General features: G+C 46.2%; 1 protein-coding gene across 2 annotated transcripts in view; it reads left to right on the forward strand.

Annotated features, from left to right (window-relative positions):
- The first annotated feature begins 8,405 nt into the window (after nt 1–8,405).
- The window catches only part of UBE2F (ubiquitin conjugating enzyme E2 F (putative)), a 32,627-nt gene continuing 22,928 nt past the window's right edge, over nt 8,406–18,104 (forward strand). Inside the window, exons 1-5 of one of the 2 annotated variants that reach the window (XM_035140724.3) lie at nt 8,406–8,541; nt 10,113–10,246; nt 14,249–14,278; nt 14,600–14,665; nt 17,046–17,113. In XM_035140724.3, the coding sequence (XP_034996615.1) occupies nt 10,129–10,246; nt 14,249–14,278; nt 14,600–14,665; nt 17,046–17,113 (282 nt within the window). In that variant the 5' untranslated portion in view covers nt 8,406–8,541; nt 10,113–10,128. The remainder of the gene's footprint in view (nt 8,542–10,112; nt 10,247–14,248; nt 14,279–14,599; nt 14,666–17,045; nt 17,114–18,104) is intronic. The other variant, XM_088675138.1, reaches the window with a different exon arrangement.

Raw genomic sequence — 18,104 nt, forward strand, 5'->3', positions numbered from 1 at the left:
GAGCCAGTGTCATATGCCATTGGTTTGCCTGGGTGTCGAGGACATACCCATCCACCCACAGCCCTTGTATGCAAGAAAATGAATCATGTGATATAGAAAAATTTGGGGGAGAAATATCCACTGTGCAAAGCACAACCTGCCCGCATCCTTCACTTCCCTAACTTTGCCTATGGGGGCCGCCATTTTCAAGGGTTGCCCAACTGGGCCATTGAGCAGAGATGAGTCGGAAGGCACGGTGGTCTCTGTTTCGAAACATAAAATTGTAGAATTGGAGGGGACTATTAGAGTCATCTAATCCAACCCGGAATCTTGCCCAACCTGAGGCTCGAACCCATGACCCTGAGATTAAGGGTCTCATGCTCTACCAACTGAGCTATCCAGCAACAGAGGCTGTAATTTTGGAGCTGGCAGTCCACCAGTCTTGATTACCTATGTCAGTTTCCCCCAACTTGGTGCCCTCCAGACTCCAGCTCCCATCTTCTTCCCAAAGTTCAGGGATGGTGGGAGTTGCAATCCCAAACATCTGGAAGGCAACGAGGTTGAGGAAAGCTGTACTTGAAGGGAGGCCAGTACTGTTTGTGTGAATCTGGTCATTATAATGAAGTCAGGCACCCACCGAACCAAAATAACAACATTTATTTATTGTGACATTGGCACTTGGCTGTCAAGGAACCATTTTGTTAGCACCAATGTGGTGAACCTTTAGCCCGCCAGACATTGATGAACCACAACTACCATCAGCCCCACCGAGCAAGCAGAGCCAGTGACCAGGGATGACGGGATGATGGGAGTTGTAGTGCAGTAACATGAGGAGGTTCCCCATACCTGAGTTCAGGGATGTTCTTGGTGGATTTCATCATTTTATTAAGGGGTGCCCTTGTGGGGTTTTCTCTTGCTTGCTGTTCTTTGATCCCTTGACTACCTTGTCAGTCCTTGAGAGTGTTCTTGCCCTTTTAAGAGTTCTATGGAAGGAAGTTTTCTTTTTCTGGGATACGTGAGACTTTTCCCAGAAGAGTGCTATACTCATGGAAGAAGTTACAGTGGTACCTCGGTTTATGAACACAATTGGTTCCGGAAGTCTGTTCATAAACTGAAGCGAACTTTCCCATCAAAAGTAATGGAAAGTGAATCAATCCGTTCCAGATGGGTCTGCGGCATTCGTAAACTGAAAATTCGTAAACCGAGGTTCCACTGTACACCTAATGGCCTGGCTTCTTCCATGTCCATCGTCAAAGGACAGCAGCTCTCTCAAGCTCTGGCCCTATGGATGGGATTTATACCTACCCCTCCATCTCTGTTCAGCTTTCCTTCAACTGACACCAACTCCTGACAAATCATTGAAAATCCACATGCAGGTTAGTCCTTTGGTAACTCAATTCATACACTAAATATTGGCTGATAATCAAGAGGAAGGCAAAATGGACGTGCTCGCCTATGGACAAATGGCATGGCTTTGAACTGGGATTTAATGTGACTTCAGGACTCAGCCAGAACCATTTTTTTCAGTGTCAGGGTTTGACCCTGGGACATGTGAAGGAATGAGGAATGAGAGTTTCTTTGTGCATGGACAGAGTGCTGAACGGCTACAACCAGCCTCTGCACATCTGAGCTTAAAGGGAACGGCTTTTGGGAGAGGCATGTATAGGTGCGCTTAAACCGAAAGAGGTCGCTTTAGAAATTCAGCACCATTTCTTACATGTTCATAATAAGTAGAACTTAAAAATATATGTATCTTGATTTTAGGAAAAGGGGGTTTTAAGTGCTCAGGCTCACAATGTAAAGAAAAAGAAAAAGAAAATAACACTTGCAACTGTAAGTATCTTATTTTTCCTTATTTTAATAATTTCAATGGGGGTGTGACCAAAAAAATCTGCACCGGGTACCACCTGACCTTGCTGGGTCGACAACTCTGGGAAACAGAGGGGGTGGGGGGCTGGAGGGATCTTTGCACTACAGCGCTGGATATGCTTAAGACAGCCCTGGCTAAACTGGTGACTGGGAGTGGCCATTGAGACCACGGACCACCGGTCTTGAAAGACCTACATTGGCTGTGCCCCTGGGCATTATAAGTGATTTGACAGCTGTAGCGCGGCAAAAAAGGCAAAGAAGATCAGCTGTCAGCCTTCTTGCCGAGCTACAGCTGGTTCCCGTTTGCGTTATGATGGTCTCCGCTGGTTGCCCCTCACCGCTCACGGCAACTGGCAGAGACCAGCGGAACACAAAGGAGAACCCACTGACAGCTGATCTTCGCCTTCTTCCTGCGCTACAGCTGGTTTCCCTTTTTTTGCCACTCGCCGCCGCTTCGTCTTTCTATGGCTGCGCTTCGCAAGATGAAGCGGCGTTCATAGAAAACCTCGTTGTCTTGCGAGTCCCTCGTGCAAAGCAAAACGCTTTCGTCTTGTGAGTTTTTTGTTGCACGAGGCATTTGTCTTGCGAGGTACCACTGTACTTAAAATAATAATAATAATAATAATAATAATAATAATAATAATAATAATAATAATAATTTATTATTTATACCCCGCCTATCTGGCTGGGTTTCCCCAGCCACTCTAGGCGACTTCCAACAGAAAAATGAAATAAAACAATCAATTAAACATTAAAAGCCTCCCTAAACAGGGCCTCCTTCAGATGTCTTCTGGTAGCTGTTTTTCTCTTTGACATCTGATGGGGGGGCGTTCCACAGGGTGGGCGCCACCACCGAGAAGGCCCTCTGCCTGGTTCCCTGCAACTTGGCTTCTTGCAACGAGGGAACCGCCAGAAGGCCCTCGGTACTGGCCCTCAGTGTCCGGGCAGAACGATTACCCCATTCAGGACCAGGGAGTCCTCCACACCTGCCCGACTCCTGTCCCCCACAACCAGTACTTCTGTGTTGTCAGGATTCAACCTCAATCTGTTAGCCGCCATCCATCCTCCAACCGCCTCCAAGCACTCACACAGGACCTTCACCGCCTTCACTGGTTCTGATTTGAAAGAGAGGTAGAGCTGGGTATCATCCGCATACTGATGAACACCCAGCCCAAACCCCCTGATGATCTCTCCCAGCGGCTGCATGTAGATGTTAAAAAGCATGGGGGAGACGACAGAGCACTGAGGGACCCCACAAGTGAGAGCCCAGGGGTCCAAACACTCATCCCCCACCACCACTCTCTGAACACGGCCCAGGAGGAAGGAGCGGAACCACTGTATGACAGTGCCCCCAGCTCCCAACCCCTCTAGACAGTCCAGAAGGATGTTATGGTTGATGGTGTCAAAAGCCGCTGAGAGATCCAGCAGAACTAGGAAACAGCTCTCAGCTTTGTCCCCAGCCCGCTGGAGATCATCAACCAGTGCGACCAAGTCAGTTTCAGTCCCATGATGAGGCCTGAATCCCGACTGGAAGGGATCCAAATGGTCCGCTTCTTCCAGGTGTGCCTGGAATTGTTCAGCAACCACTCGCTCAATCACCTTGCCCAAGAATGGAAGATTTGAGACTGGGCGATAGTTGGCCATATTGGCCGCATCTAAAGATGGTTTTTAAAGAAGTGGTTTAATAACTGCCTCTTTCAGCGGGTCTGGGAAGGCTGCCTCACAAAGAAAAGCATTCACCAACCCGCAAAGCCCATCGCCCAGCCCTTCCCGGCTAGCTTTTATAAGCCAGGATGGGCAAGGATCAAGGAAACAGGTGGTTGGTTTCACTCGTCCAAGCAGCCTGTCCACATCCTTGGAGGTAACAGAATGGAATTGATCCCACGCAAGTGGACTAGACAGTCCAGTGCAGGAGATCATGGGGCCCGTACTGGGCCCCGATGGAGCAGGTGGTTCCACTAAACTGCGAACCACCTGAAAAAGTCTCCTGCTGCTGTTTTCTGCAGGTGTAATAGAGGCGGTGAAGAAAGTCTTCTTCGCCATCGCTACCGGCACTTAGTAGGCTCGACATTGAGCTCTAACCTGTGTCCGGTCAGCTTCAGAATGAGTTATCCGCCACCGGCGCTCTAACCGTCTCAACGATTGTTTCATTGCCCTCAGATCCATGGAGAACCACGGGGCTGTCCAGGCTCCATGCAATTGGAGAGGGCGCTTCGGAGCCAAACAGTCAATAGCCCTACATTCCATCGGGCCACCAGGGAATCGGCTGAAAGGCCATCAACATGGGATAAAACATCCCCTACCACTCTCTGGAAACCATTTGGATCCATTAAGTGGCGGGGGCGGACCATCCGAATTGGTCCACCTCCATAGAGAGGGGAAGAGTTGTGGAGAAGTCCAGTTGCACCAGGTAGTGATCTGACTGTGATGTATGTGACTTTAAGTGTGGAATCTTATTATGTGCACCTGAATCCTATTAACTGGGATACAGGTATTTTAGTGGTAACCTGTTCCCCACCCATTCACTCGTCTTGTGCTTTTCCTCCCTTGCCGGGTGGATGTTGTCGCTGTGTGTTATTCTTCAATAAACCATGTCTACAGCTCAGTAAAGACTGTCTTAGCAGCGGTGCCTCCTCATTGCTGAGGTCCAAGGTTTCCCGGAGACATTACATGTGACCAATGACCATGGCACTTCTTTAGTTTCGCTTTTACTTAGTGTCAGATCACCAACATCCATACTGTGTTTCTCACATTTTAAGACGTGCCTATAAAATAAGCCATGGCGCGATTTTCTCAAGGCAATAAAATATAAGGCATCCCCCCAAAATAAGACATGCTGGGGTACCGGTACTATACTGTGCTGGGAGCAGGTCCAGGTGGCGCTTCCGTAAGGAACAGGAAAAGGAAGATGCCAGTCCTTGTCGGAAGCGGATGCGCAACGTGCGCCGCATGCTCAGATGCAGCGGGAGCCGGCAGAAGCTGCAGCATGCCCCGCGCTGAGCCCCGACCCAGCAGGACCCTGCGTGACCCGCAGCGTGCCCCACGCCAAATCCTGACCCAGCGGGACCTGGCAAGAGCAGCAGCACGCGCTTTGCTGAGCCCCGACTGAGTGGGAGCCGGCAAAGCGCGTGCTGCTGTTTCTGCCGGCTCCTGCTGGGTCGGGGCGCGGCGCTGTGCGCGCTGCTACCCTTGCCAGGTCCCGCTGGGTCGGGAGCCGATGGAGCGGGATCCAGCAAAGGCAGCAGCGAGCGCTTTGCTGAGCCCCGACGGAGCGGGAGCCTGCAAAGGCAGCAGTGCGTGCTTTGTCGAGCTCCAACCCGGCGGCGGGACGTGGCAAGAGCTGCAGCACGCGCCGCGCCCCGACCCCGGGGGCGGGACCTGGCAAAAGCCACAGCGTGCACCACTTAGAGCCCCGACCCACCAGGACCCAGCAGCGTGCCCTGCTGAAGCGCCAACAAAGCACCCAGAGGTGCAGCTGCAGCAGCAACAGCAGCAAGTTCCGGGCGCCAAGCCGCAGCAGGAAGAGGAGGTAATTTTTTAAAATAAGACACCCCAAAAAATAAGCTATAGGCTTATTTTCTTCAGTAAAATAAATTTAAGGCAGTGTCTTAAAATGTGAGAAACATGGTACTTAATCTGTCAATATTTTCATCTTCTGCCGTTTGCGTTTTTTAACCTTGGTGTCGCCAGGAAGCTGTGGATCCTTGATTTTTGTGGTGCAGGCTGTACCCCTGGGCATGATATGTGATTTGAGGGTGAATTGGGGGGGGGGGCTCCATGCAAATAGGTGAAGATTCTCAAGGATCCGTGAGGATCCGTGCTTCTAAGCCACGTTTTTGGGCCACGGTGTTGCCGGGAAGTTGTTGATCCTTGATTTTTGTGGTGCAGGCTGTACCCCTGGCCATGATATGTGATTTGAGGGTGAATTTGGCGGGGGCCCATGCAAAAAGGTGAAGATTCGCGAGGATCCGTGCTTCAAAACCACGTTTTTGGGCCACGGTGTCGCCAGGAAGCTGTGGATCCTTGATTTTTGTGGTGCAGGCTGTACCCCTGGCCATGATATGTGATTTGAGGGTGAATTGGGGGGGGCATGCAAAAAGGTGAAGATTCGTGAGGATCCGTGCTTCACAACCACGTTTTTGGGCCACGGTGTCGCCAGGAAGCTGTGGATCCTTGATTTTTGTGGTGCAGGCTGTACCCCTGGCCATGATATGTGATTTGAGGGTGAATTTGGGGGGGCTCCATGCAAATAGGTGAAGATTCGCGAGGATCCGTGAGGATCCGTGCTTCAAAGCCACGTTTTTGGGCCACGGTGTCGCCAGGAAGCTGTGGATCCTTGATTTTTGTGGTGCAGGCTGTACCCCTGGCCATGATATGTGATTTGAGGGTGAATTTGGGGGGGGGCATGCAACAAGGTGAAGATTCGTGAGGATCCGTGCTTCAAAACCACGTTTTTGGGCCACGGTGTCGCCAGGAAGCTGTGGATCCTTGATTTTTGTGGTGCAGGCTGTACCCTTGGCCATGATATGTGATTTGAGGGTGAATTTGGGGGGGGGCATGCAAAAAGGTTAGTATCCGTGAGGATCCGTGCTTCAAAACCACGTTTTTGAGCCACGGTGTCGCCAGGAAGCTGTGGAACCTTGATTTTTGTGGTGCAGGCTGTACCCCTGGCCATGATATGTGATTTGAGGGTGAATTTGGGGGGGGGCCATGCAAAAAGGTGAAGATTCGTGAGGATCCGTGCTTCAAAACCACGTTTTTGGGCCACGGTGTCGCCAGGAAGCTGTGGATCCTTGATTTTTGTGGTGCAGGCTGTACCCCTGGCCATGATATGTGATTTGAGGGTGAATTTGGGGGGGCTGCATGCAAAAAGGTGAAGATTCGCGAGGATCCGTGCTTCAAAGCCAGGTTTTTGGGCCACGGTGTCGCCAGGACGCTGTGGATCCTTGATTTTTGTGGTGCAGGCTGTACCCCTGGCCATGATATATGATTTGAGGGTGAATTTGGGGGGGCTGCATGCAAATAGGTGAAGATTCGGGAGGATCCGTGAGGATCCGTGCTTCAAAGCCAGGTTTTTGGGCCCCGGTGTCGCCAGGACGCTGTGGATCCTTGATTTTTGTGGTGCAGGCTGTACCCCTGGCCATGATATGTGATTTGAGGGTGAATTTGGGGGGGCTCCATGCAAATTGGTGAAGATTTGCGAGGATCCGTGCTTCAAAACCACGTTTTTGGGCCACGGTGTCGCCAGGACGCTGTGGATTCTTGATTTTTGTGGTGCAGGCTGTACCCCTGGCCATGATATGTGATTTGAGGGTGAATTTGGGGGGGCTCCATGCAAATAGGTGAAGATTCGCGAGGATCCGTTAGGATCCGTGCTTCAAAGCCAGGTTTTTGGGCCACGGTGTCGCCAGGAAGCTGTGGATCCTTGATTTTTGTGGTGCAGGCTGTACCCCTGGCCATGATATGTGATTTGAGGGTGAATTTGGGGGGGGCATGCAAAAAGGTTAGTATCCGTGAGGATCCGTGCTTCAAAACCACGTTTTTGAGCCACGGTGTCGCCAGGAAGCTGTGGAACCTTGATTTTTGTGGTGCAGGCTGTACCCCTGGGCATGATATGTGATTTGAGGGTGAATTTGGGGGGGGCATGCAAAAAGGTGAAGATTCGTGAGGATCCGTGCTTCAAAACCACGTTTTTGGGCCACGGTGTCGCCAGGAAGCTGTGGATCCTTGATTTTTGTGGTGCAGGCTGTACCCCTGGCCATGATATGTGATTTCAGGGTGAATTTGGGGGGGGGGCATGCAAAAAGGTGAAGATTCGTGAGGATCCGTGCTTCAAAACCACGTTTTTGGGCCACGGTGTCGCCAGGAAGCTGTGGATCCTTGATTTTTGTGGTGCAGGCTGTGCCCCTGGGCATGATATATGATATGACAGTGAGTTCGCGGTGGCCCAATGCAGAAATCATGAGGATCCATGAGGATCCGTGGTTTTTAACCACGTTTTTGTGTCATTGTGGCCGCACGAAACAGTGGATGCGTGATTTTTTTGGTGCTGCCTACAGACTAAGACATACTCTACAATATCATGGTGTTGTTTTTTTATTTGAATGAAAAAATCATATGAATTCATGAGGATCCGTTTAAAATCATCTGGATCCGCGTTTTACCCTGACCCATGTTTTATTATGTCTTTATATATGTTGGAAGCTGCCCAGACTGTCCGGGGAAACCCAGTCAGATGTGTGGGGTATAAATAGTAACATTATCATTGCAGAACGGCACGTCCCTATTTCCACCGGAGAAATGTTGGAGGGTCTGCTGCAACCTCGCTCTAAACGCCGCTTGGGGGCCAGAGGGCAACGGCGGCAGCCAAAGCGAAGGGTTAAAAGAGCCCGCTCGCTCCTTTGTAGTGCGCACGCGCACACTCGGGTTTTTTTTGTCCTCGCGGGTGCTTGTGTGTTTCCCTCGCTGCGCTCCCTGCGGCTCAATAAAGTTATTGTTGCGCAGCTGTCAAGCATTCAGCCCGGGAGCACCGCCCCCGTTCCTTCCACTTCCGGTTCACCGAGGGGGGGGGTGAAGGGGGCGGTGTTGCTGCCGCCGCCGCCGCCGCCGCAGCTGCCGGAGGAGCGGGAGCCTCGCCGGGGATGGTGCTTCTGGCGGCGCTGGCTTCTCCGGGCGGCTCGACGGCGTTTCCAGGTGAGCAGCGCCGCCCGCGACGGGATGTTTCCTCAGCGCCGACCTCCCTCCTTCCCTCAGGAGAGCCCCGTTCAGCGACCGGCCCGACCCCGGCCGCCCTTGACTCCCTCAAACCGCAGGCACGAGGCTCCCAATCCCCCCCCCCGGGCCACACACACACCTTTTCGGTCAGGGCCGAGGAAGGCAGTGCAAACGGAGAGCAGGCGCGCGCGGTTAACCTGCGGGATTCACTGCCGCAGGATCTGACGCTGGATTTGGACGCCTCAGAAAACGGGTCGGGGGGATTGGTGGGGTGCCTCTCCCCATCCCACTCCCAGTGATTTGATTTCTGTGCAGGGCAGCTCCATGGAGGCGTCTCCGTAGACTAGCTGTTGGGGGTGTAAACGATGGTGTTGGTGGGATGGTTCTCCTCATGCCCTGGCTGGCGGCATCATGAGGAACACCTGGCTGGCCACCCCTGGGAAATTTCTGCTGGCTTAGGTGGTCCGATCCTCCTCCAAGGACTCTCTTCTGTGTCTGCCCACCCCAAGGAGCCCAGCTGCATCGGACCAAATGCCGGTACAGCATCCTGTTTTCTGCCTGCAACTAGTTGGGAAGCTCCACAAGCAGGGCATGAAAGCAATGGGTGGAGAGCAACTGTGGTGGAGATCATCTAATAGGTCTAGCTTTAGATTTGCCAAACTTTTTTATTTTTTTAAAGACATTTAAGTTGCCACTACATCACATCCCAGTGAATTCTGTAAGTGCATTGTGTAGTTATTGGGGGGAGCAGTGTTCTGTCTTGGAACAGCTTTCCTGGACTCATGGGTTGTCTCCCCCCCAGACAAGTGGTAAGCCAAGAGCAAACCTTGGCTGCAGCCAGTGGTTTGTCTGGAGCGAAACAAACCATGAGCTCGTGTTCTGGCAAATCTTGGCTTACCTTTTGGTAGCATGGCAGCAGGGTGACCAAGGACTAGCAAAGCAGACACTTTTTTTTTTATTGCGTACCTGTGCGTTCATGCTTAACCATGGGTTAACGGCATTCTGCCTAAACCGAGGTATCCTGACTTTTATTCTTCTGTAATCTTATTAGGTAGTTGTTTGAACGTTCTAACTGTTCTTTTTTGAGATGCTACACCTTTGTACTTCTTACTAGCCAATAAGAAGACTGCTTTGACAGCAGTGTCCATAATGATTATGGTAAGGGACCATAGTTCAGTGAGCACATGCTTTTGCCTGCAGAAGGCCCCAGGTTCAATCTCTACTAGAGTCTTGGGTGTACGGATTGGAAAAGCCTCCTGCCTGAAACCTTGGACACCTGGTCCCAGCTAAAGTAGATAGTACTGGGCTGATGGAGCAATAGTCTCACTTACCAGAATGCACATTTCTATGTTTGCAAGGCTGACTAATGAAAACAGATACTGTAATTTTATGTAAAGAATTATGTACTTCACAGGTATTGAGCCTATTGCTGTGCTTAGGTTATACAAGGATAACTATACTTTCATGTAACTGAACCTTAAATTTGGAAGAAAATAAAACAAGGTTTTTTTAAAAAAGACTAATTTACTTTTATTTCATATATGCTTTAGACAGAAGATAGCAGTAATGCTAACATTGGCAAGCAAGCTAAAACGGGATGATGGTGTCAAGGGGCCCCGTTCATCCAACCCAGGTTCTGATTCAACTCGAAGAGTGTCTGTTAGAGATAAGTTACTTGTTAAAGGTAATGCTGCTTTCTATATAAAATATCACTGTTCTCCTAAAATTTAATACACTGTCTGATAATTGAACTAAAGGTGCAGAGGTTAGGTAAAGGTAAAGGGACCCCTGACCATTAGGTCCAGTCGTGACCGACTCTGGGGTTGCGGTGCTCATCTCATGTTATTGGCCGAGGGAGCCGGCGTACAGCTTCCAGGTCATGTGGCCAGCATGACTAAGCCGCTTCTGGCGAACCAGAGCAGCACACGGAAACGGCGTTTACCTTCCTGCTTTGAGTGGTACCTATTTATCTACTTGCCCTTTGATGTGCTTTCGAACTGGTAGGTTGGCAGGAGCTGGGACCGAGCAACAGGAGCTCACCCCATCACGGGGATTCGAACCGCTGACCTTCTGATTGGCAAGCCCTAGGCTCTGTGGTTTAACCCACAGTGCCACCCGCGTCCCGTGTGCAGAGGTTAACAGAGCATAAAAAACCCTTTTAAAGAGAAAAGTTAAGATGCATACAAATTCATGAACACACCAATAAGCATGGAAACTGTAAGTTAAGGATCCACATTAACTTCCAGATCATATAATCAATTAGTGCAAAGCAATCATGTACATGTTTACCTAGGAGTAAGTACCACTGTATTCCATAGAGTTTACTTCCAGATAACTGCATAGGATTGCACAATCTTACATCATTTTGCTCACGTACAATTTAGCCTCCATGCACCTTCAGTCTTTTGGCCCCAGTCCTCTTATTCAGGCTGGGGGACAACTGAACTAACAATATTGTGGTATCGGTTGGCTGCTTAAACACTGACATTCTTGTTTTCTCTGTATGCTTTGCATTGGTTCAGAAAGAATGGCATATATTACTAAGGATAGGTTGCATATTGGGGTGGGCAGATGATTAATGAAAGACTACAAAGTGTAGAAGAATGGAGACAGAGACTGTGGTACATGCCTGTATTACTATGTGGCAAAACATGTTGATGAAAGAACACAGAAGGTAAGTCCTGTTTATATGACTAAACATGCATGGGATTGGGCTTTGGAATTGACTGGCACTATTTAAATTGAGTGAATTAAATTATCTGATGTTCTAATAAAACTTGAATAGTTACTTGGTTTGTTTTATTTTTTATTGAACATGCACAAAATTGCCCTCTGTGGCTTAAAATAGACTTTTTATTACACTGTTAGAATTTAAAATGTGTCCCTTATATATAAAATACTGTTTCCCCCAGTCTGCAGAGGAAGAACAAAAAGTCCTCAGGGTGGAAACTACTTTATTTCTGAACTTTGATAAGTCTTCATATCTCTAGAAAGGACTGTATCACATGCATATCAAATCTGTGCTGAACAGCTATTTAACAGCAAAAGTTCCAAGGAAATGGAATTCATCCTCAGATATGAACTGAATGAGTCTCATGAGAAATTGCATCCAGGTCAAACCAGCCAATTTATATTTTTAAGCATAGAGGAAGCTTCAAACCAGCTGCCAGGTATTCTAGGGCATTGGAAAGAAAATTGGCTTTTCTGATGAATTACACCAGACTATGACTGCTGTAATAAGTCTATTTTTTTTCTCCATGGCTAATGATTGACCCACATCATAGTATATCATAGCACATGAGAGTGTGTTCAAGTGGCTGTAGGGCATGCTGCTGTTTGCACGTCTGCCTCACTGCATTTTTGTCAGTGCTGTACCTAAAATGCTTATCTGAATCCTATTAAGGAAGAGCTGTGGCTGTAGTTCACTTTAAAATAGTGCCTTGTGAATTTGTGAGCATTTACAAATAATTGCGTGTTCTTGAACAGGAAAAGTGGTCAGTTGGCTGAATAAGTGTGGTTCATATGCCAAATACTAGGAATTCTAAATCCATTTTTCTACATTGATAATGGGAGGGGGGTTGTTGCTAGTATTGCTCAGGGAGCAAGAGAGACCGGGCTTCTTTAATAAGATGAAATAAAAATGTGGGAATGTAAAATTTAAGATTCATTCACTTAAGCACAATCAGCTCTGCGGCAAGAATAATGATAAGCTGAAGAGAATACAAATTATGGAAAAGATACAGAGAATAGTTGGCTTTAGCTTGGAATTGTAGTCCAAAACATCTGGAGGGCTGAAGGTTGGGGATGCCTGCTTTAAAGTGTGCTGTCAGTTTTGTGTTGAGTTGACTAGGTTTTTTAAAGCAGACCGCTTTCCTTTATTTGAGGCTTGAAAATATGCTTTACAACATACACCGTCATTCCAGATCAAGTAGTCCAATTTTTGATGACTTTTTTTTAACCTCATGTCCAATTTTCTTAATATTTTGTACACTTGTTCAATGAGCAGAACTAAGTTTAAATATATATTTTATTAATTTTATCTCATCCTGTTTTTGAGTTTGAAATTCCAGAATATTGAAAATTTTGGGTTTGCTGGACTACACAAAAACCCTAAACACTCTTTTTTGGGGGGAGGGAATACATTTTTTTGGACATTTAAAATCCTATTGCTGTAATTAAAAAAAATATTTTCAATGTTTAAATAATGTAACTTAACTTTAAAATTTAGCCCATCATGTGCCATATCACATTAAAGCCCATGAAGTTCTGAAGATTGTTATTTTTAGTTTTGAAAGATCTCAATTATGGGCTGAGCAAGGCCAAAATTGTCATTTTTTTGAAATTGCAAATCCTCCTAACACAAATAGAGGATGAGATAAAAAAATAAAAACTGAGATCTGGGACCTTCTCTTATACAGTGGTACCTTTGTTTAAGAACAGCTTAGTTTATGAACAACTTGGATTAAGAACGCTGCAAACCCGGAAGTAGATGTTTTGGTATGTGAACTTTGCCTTGGAAGCAGAACATGTTCCACTTCCTGTTGAGTGTGTTCCATTTGCAAATTAAGTCCCCCGCTGCTATGGGAAAGCACACCTTGGTTTAAGAACGGACTTCCGGAATGGAGTTCTGGAACAGATTAAGTTCGTAAACCAAGGTACCACTGTCCTACTTTTAGGAAACTGAAACTGAAAGCAATATAAAACGGTAAGGTGGATCACTTGACACAATTTAAAGAGCAGAATTGTAGTGACACGTTTAGAGCAGGGGTAGGAAGAACCTGTAGCATGTCACCCTGGCTTAATTTCATGCTGATCAGCAAGGAAAGGGGGTGGCAGAGAGGGAGAGGGAAGAATGGGGTGCTCTGCCCACTTACGCACCTGACATTGGCATTTGGCCCTAACAGAGTTTCCAACCCCAACTGAGAAGTTCTGTAAATTAAAATGGGCAAAATTATACCTAGGGTCCAATCCAGGGGAAAATCGTCACCAATAAACCCCTCTGAAAACAGTGGGATTGTGACCATCTGGTTTCATTAATTTTTATGGGACCTGGGTAATAATGACTGTCTGAATTGCAGAGGGTGTCATACCGTTTAAGTTGCTGCTGGCCTTTGGCTCAGTTGGGTAATTGGCTTTTATACAAACAACTGTTTAGACGGTTTCCATATGGAAGTCATTGCTCTGTACTGACTCTTGTAAAATATAAAGTTGAATATTAATACAGGTAAATTATTTCTTGATTTTTTAAAAAAATTGCTCTGATTAACTTGGTATTTTTGTCTTAAGGTGATTTAATGCTTTAGACCCCAGTCCTACACTTACTTACCTGGGAGTAAGCCCCACTGAACTCTGGGGCTTACTTCTGCGTATACATATGTAGGATTGCATTGTGAATAAGCTTACGGTAGTGTTGTTTATTTCAATATTATAATTTAGCAGTTATGTATCTTTTTGTGTAGTTGTAATTCAGTTGTTTAATTATAGCCTTGTTATTGTTTATTGTACCTTACATGTATAATGTAACATGTATAATGTATTATCCTTTATATTAAGATACTGTTTTTGCTGTGACTTTTATTGCTTTGTCAGTTTAGATGTAAACCAAAATTACCTTGAGTATTCTACATAGAAAGAGGCTATATAAATAAGGTTGCATTGACTCACATTTTTATTTCATTTTTAACAGAAGTTGCAGAACTTGAAGTAAATTTACCTTGTAAGTATAGTGTTCAGAAAGTTTTCTGAGAAGTGTACAAACTCTTCTTTTCCAATGTATATCATTTTCAGATACCTGCAGATATTGCAGCCTGGGACTCCTTTGGGAGGAATGGTGGGATATACATTTATTTAATAAATAAATAGATTTATGCATGAACTCAGCTCAGATTGTAGCTATCTTTTGTAAATATTAACTGGACAATAAATTCCTTTGTGAGGCCTCTTTCTCTTTCGTTCCTATGTTTGTTGCCTTCCCGTCCACAGCTTGTCAAAAATGTCACAGTTGGTTATTTTCAGATTTTAACATTTTGTTTTTCAGGTACATGTGAAGTAAACTTTCCTGACCCAAATAAACTCCATTATTTTCTCCTAACTGTAAACCCAGGTAATTTTTTAAGAATGTATTTTGAAACTGTTAATGTTAAGTGCAGAGTGTTCTATAAACACTCAAATCCGTTTGTGAATGCGCACACACACTTTTCAGAACCAATCTTCTCTTTTGAACATATTTGGGGAAACTGAAGGTGAACATTTGTTATTGGAAAAGAAATGTAGGGTAAGTGGATAGATATTTAAAGGTACCATTAAAAATACTTATGTTTTAAAATCAAATGTAATAGACTAGGTAGGTATATAATACCTAGTCTATTACATTTGATTTTAAAACATAAGGTTTTTTTATTTAAAAAAAGGTACCTTTTTGTTTTGCCACTTGCTTTTATTCTTGATTAGTGTAGTTCTTTTTTTTTGCATTGCATAGCTTAGATACGTCAAGTATGGCTGTAAGTTAACCATCAAAATAACTTACCGTGTTTCTCCTAAAATAAGACACGTCTTATATTTATTTTTCCTATAAAAAAAACACATTGCGGCTTATTTTCGGGGGATGTCTTATTTTTTATTAAGCATGGTACAGCATTGTTTCCGGTAAGTATGGTACGGGGCTTTCTTGCGCCGCCCGCTGAGCCCACCCGCTGAGCCCACTGCTGGGTCCCTGGGCTTGACGCGGTGCGGCGCGACTGGGGCTGCTGCCGGCTCCTGCCGGCTGCTGCGGCTTCGCGCGCCGCCCGCTGAGCCCACTGCTGGGTCCCTGGGCTTGACGCGGTGCGGCGCGGCTGGGGCTGCTTCCGGCTCCTGCCGGCTGTTGCGGCGCAGCGCGCCGCCCGTTGAACCCACTGCTGGGGCCCTGGGCTTGACGCGGCGCGGCGCGACTGGGGCTGCTGCGGCTTCGCGCGCCGCCCGCTGAGCCCACTGCTGGGTCCCTGGGCTTGACGCGGTGCGGCGCGGCGCGACTGGGGCTGCTGCCGGCTCCTGCCGGCTGCTGCGGCTTCGCGCGCCGCCCGCTGAGCCCACTGCTGGGTCCCTGGGCTTGACGCGGCGCGGCGCGGCTGGGTCTGCTGCCGGCTCCTGCGGCTTCGCGCACCGCCCGCTGCCGGGTCCTGGGGCCCGTTCAGCCGGAGCTCGGTGCGTCGCTGTGCTGGGGCTCCCGCTAGGCTGGGGCGCGGCGCGTGCTGCTGCGTTTGCCGGCTCCTGCTGGGTCTGGTAGGTACCCCCCCCAAGACGTCTTATTTTCGGGGGATGTCTTATATTTTTTTGCTTGTAAAAGATCGTGCCATGGCTTATTTTAGAGGCACGTCTTATTTTAGGAGAAACACGGTTTAGTTAAACAATAAATTAATAAATTAGAGCAAATGTTCTTTTTTAAATTCCATCAAACTCTACAATTCTATGATTCTATGGTTTATATGCCACCTTTTCTTCCAAAGAGCTCAAGGGAGTTTATCCTTACAACAACCCTGTGAGCTGTAGGTTAGGCTAAGTGATAGTGACCCAGTGAGCTTCACAGTTGGGTGGGGATTCAAACCCTGGTCTCCCAGGTCATAGTCCAACACTCTAACCATTACACCACATTACAAGAAAAGATAATGTTCCTGATCTTACGGCAAGCTGTTTTCCAAAAAATCTGGTATCTTTTGTCATGGATGATATACATTACTATTGTACTATTATACAATTATGACAAGTTTTGACAAGTTGGGAATTATTGAACTTCATAGATGTAGGCACTAGATGGCACTGGTAGAATAACTGTTGTATTGGTGATGTGTGGTTGTTGGTGGTAGATCTCTCAATTCTTTAGTCTTTCCCCCATCTCAAGTCATGAAAGTTTGGAGGCAGAACACACAATTCTTCTAAGGTTCTATGATCCCAGTTGACTCTAGTCTGCCCCATGGACGAGGCATTTTCCTTAGTCCTCCTTTGAACTCCCTCCCTCCCCAGCCCTGCCTTTTGGGCTTTCCATAGCCATCTGGTTGGCTGCTATGAGATCAGGATGTTGTACTGGATGGCCCTGAGCCTGATCTAGCAGGACTTTCCTTGTGTTCTGCTGATCACATCTACTTTGACCATAAGCCTCATCTAGCTGAAAGATGCTTAAGAACATAGGGTGCTAAAGCCAGTTGCCGCAATCTTTCACCATCTTTGTTAAGAAAAAAATTGTGAGCAGAGGGTGACATCCAACACCATGCAAGCAGACTTTTGCTTGTACCAACAGGGCTTTCCCTTCCTCTCTCTCCCCCAACCCCGACCCTCTACATCTGCTCCAGAGTGTCCCCCAACCCACTGGAGTAGGTTTGGGAGGCACATGAGAGGTGCTGTATAGAGGAGGGAGAGCCACCATTGGATTTTACCTGTAACTTCCCTAGATCACTATCTTTTCTGTACTGTTGCATATTTCCTTTAAGCTTCTGTTTTTCCTTTAACAGATGAAGGTTATTATCAAAATGGAACATTTCAGTTTGAAATTGAAGTTCCTGATGCCTATAATATGGTGGTAAGTAATTAGAACAGTTTAATACTTACTGAGTTTCCTTTTACAATAGACTTCAAAAAGCAGTTGGTTTTAACTGTATGGCACTGTACTTGATTATGGCCATATCGTCCACGTTATTCATATTCTTTTTTTAAAAAAAATTATATGAGTTTCAGTTATATACATTTCAATAGTTTTACGGTCATTTTAACATTTCAAAACTAGACTTCCTTCTTTCTCTTTCTGCAATTCCTTAAATTTATTTTTATCATTTCCTGCATATTCTAAATTAACTTAACTTATTCTTTTATTCATGTATTCTTATGAAACCGGGTTATTACAATAATCCTGCCAATGTTCTTACCTGTTTACAGTTTATTTGTAAATATTCAATAAACAATTTCCATACTTTTGTAAAAGGTTTGTTATCTTGATTTCTTATTTTTCCAGTAAGTTTTTCCATTTCTGAATAGTCCATAAGTTTTTGTATCCATTCTTCTTTAATCGGGACTTCTTTCCATTTTGGGGCAAATAACATTCTTGCTACTGTAGTTTCATACATGAATAAATTTCTGTAATGTTTATGTAGGTCTACCCCTATAATTCCCAGAAGAAAAGCTTTTTTGAAAAACAAATGCTGTTTTAAACATCTTTTTCTTCAACCTTTCTTGCTCCCTTTTTGTCTCTTGCCTCTACTTGTACTTTCTTGGAAAATTCATCCAAATTGGAGGTTTAAAGCTTAAATTCTTTCACTTTTTCCCAATTCTAAAGTTTTATGTGACATTTCTTTAATTTCTGTTGTCAAATTTGCGACCTCAGCGGTGTTATTATCTGTTTTCTGTTCCAGTCTCTGTATTCCTTCCTTCATTTCTTCCCTCATTTCTAATAAAATTGTCATTACATCAGACTTTGTGTCCCCTTCTGTAATTGAACCTTTTCTTTGACCTGATGTTGTAGTTGGGCCTCATGGTGGTTTTTTTTGCTGTATTAGCCATGATTTTATCAACAAAGT

The sequence above is a fragment of the Zootoca vivipara genome, chromosome 1 (genome assembly GCF_965207765.1).
Source record: "Zootoca vivipara chromosome 1, rZooViv2.hap1.1, whole genome shotgun sequence".
NCBI classification, from domain to species: Eukaryota; Metazoa; Chordata; class Lepidosauria; order Squamata; family Lacertidae; genus Zootoca; species Zootoca vivipara.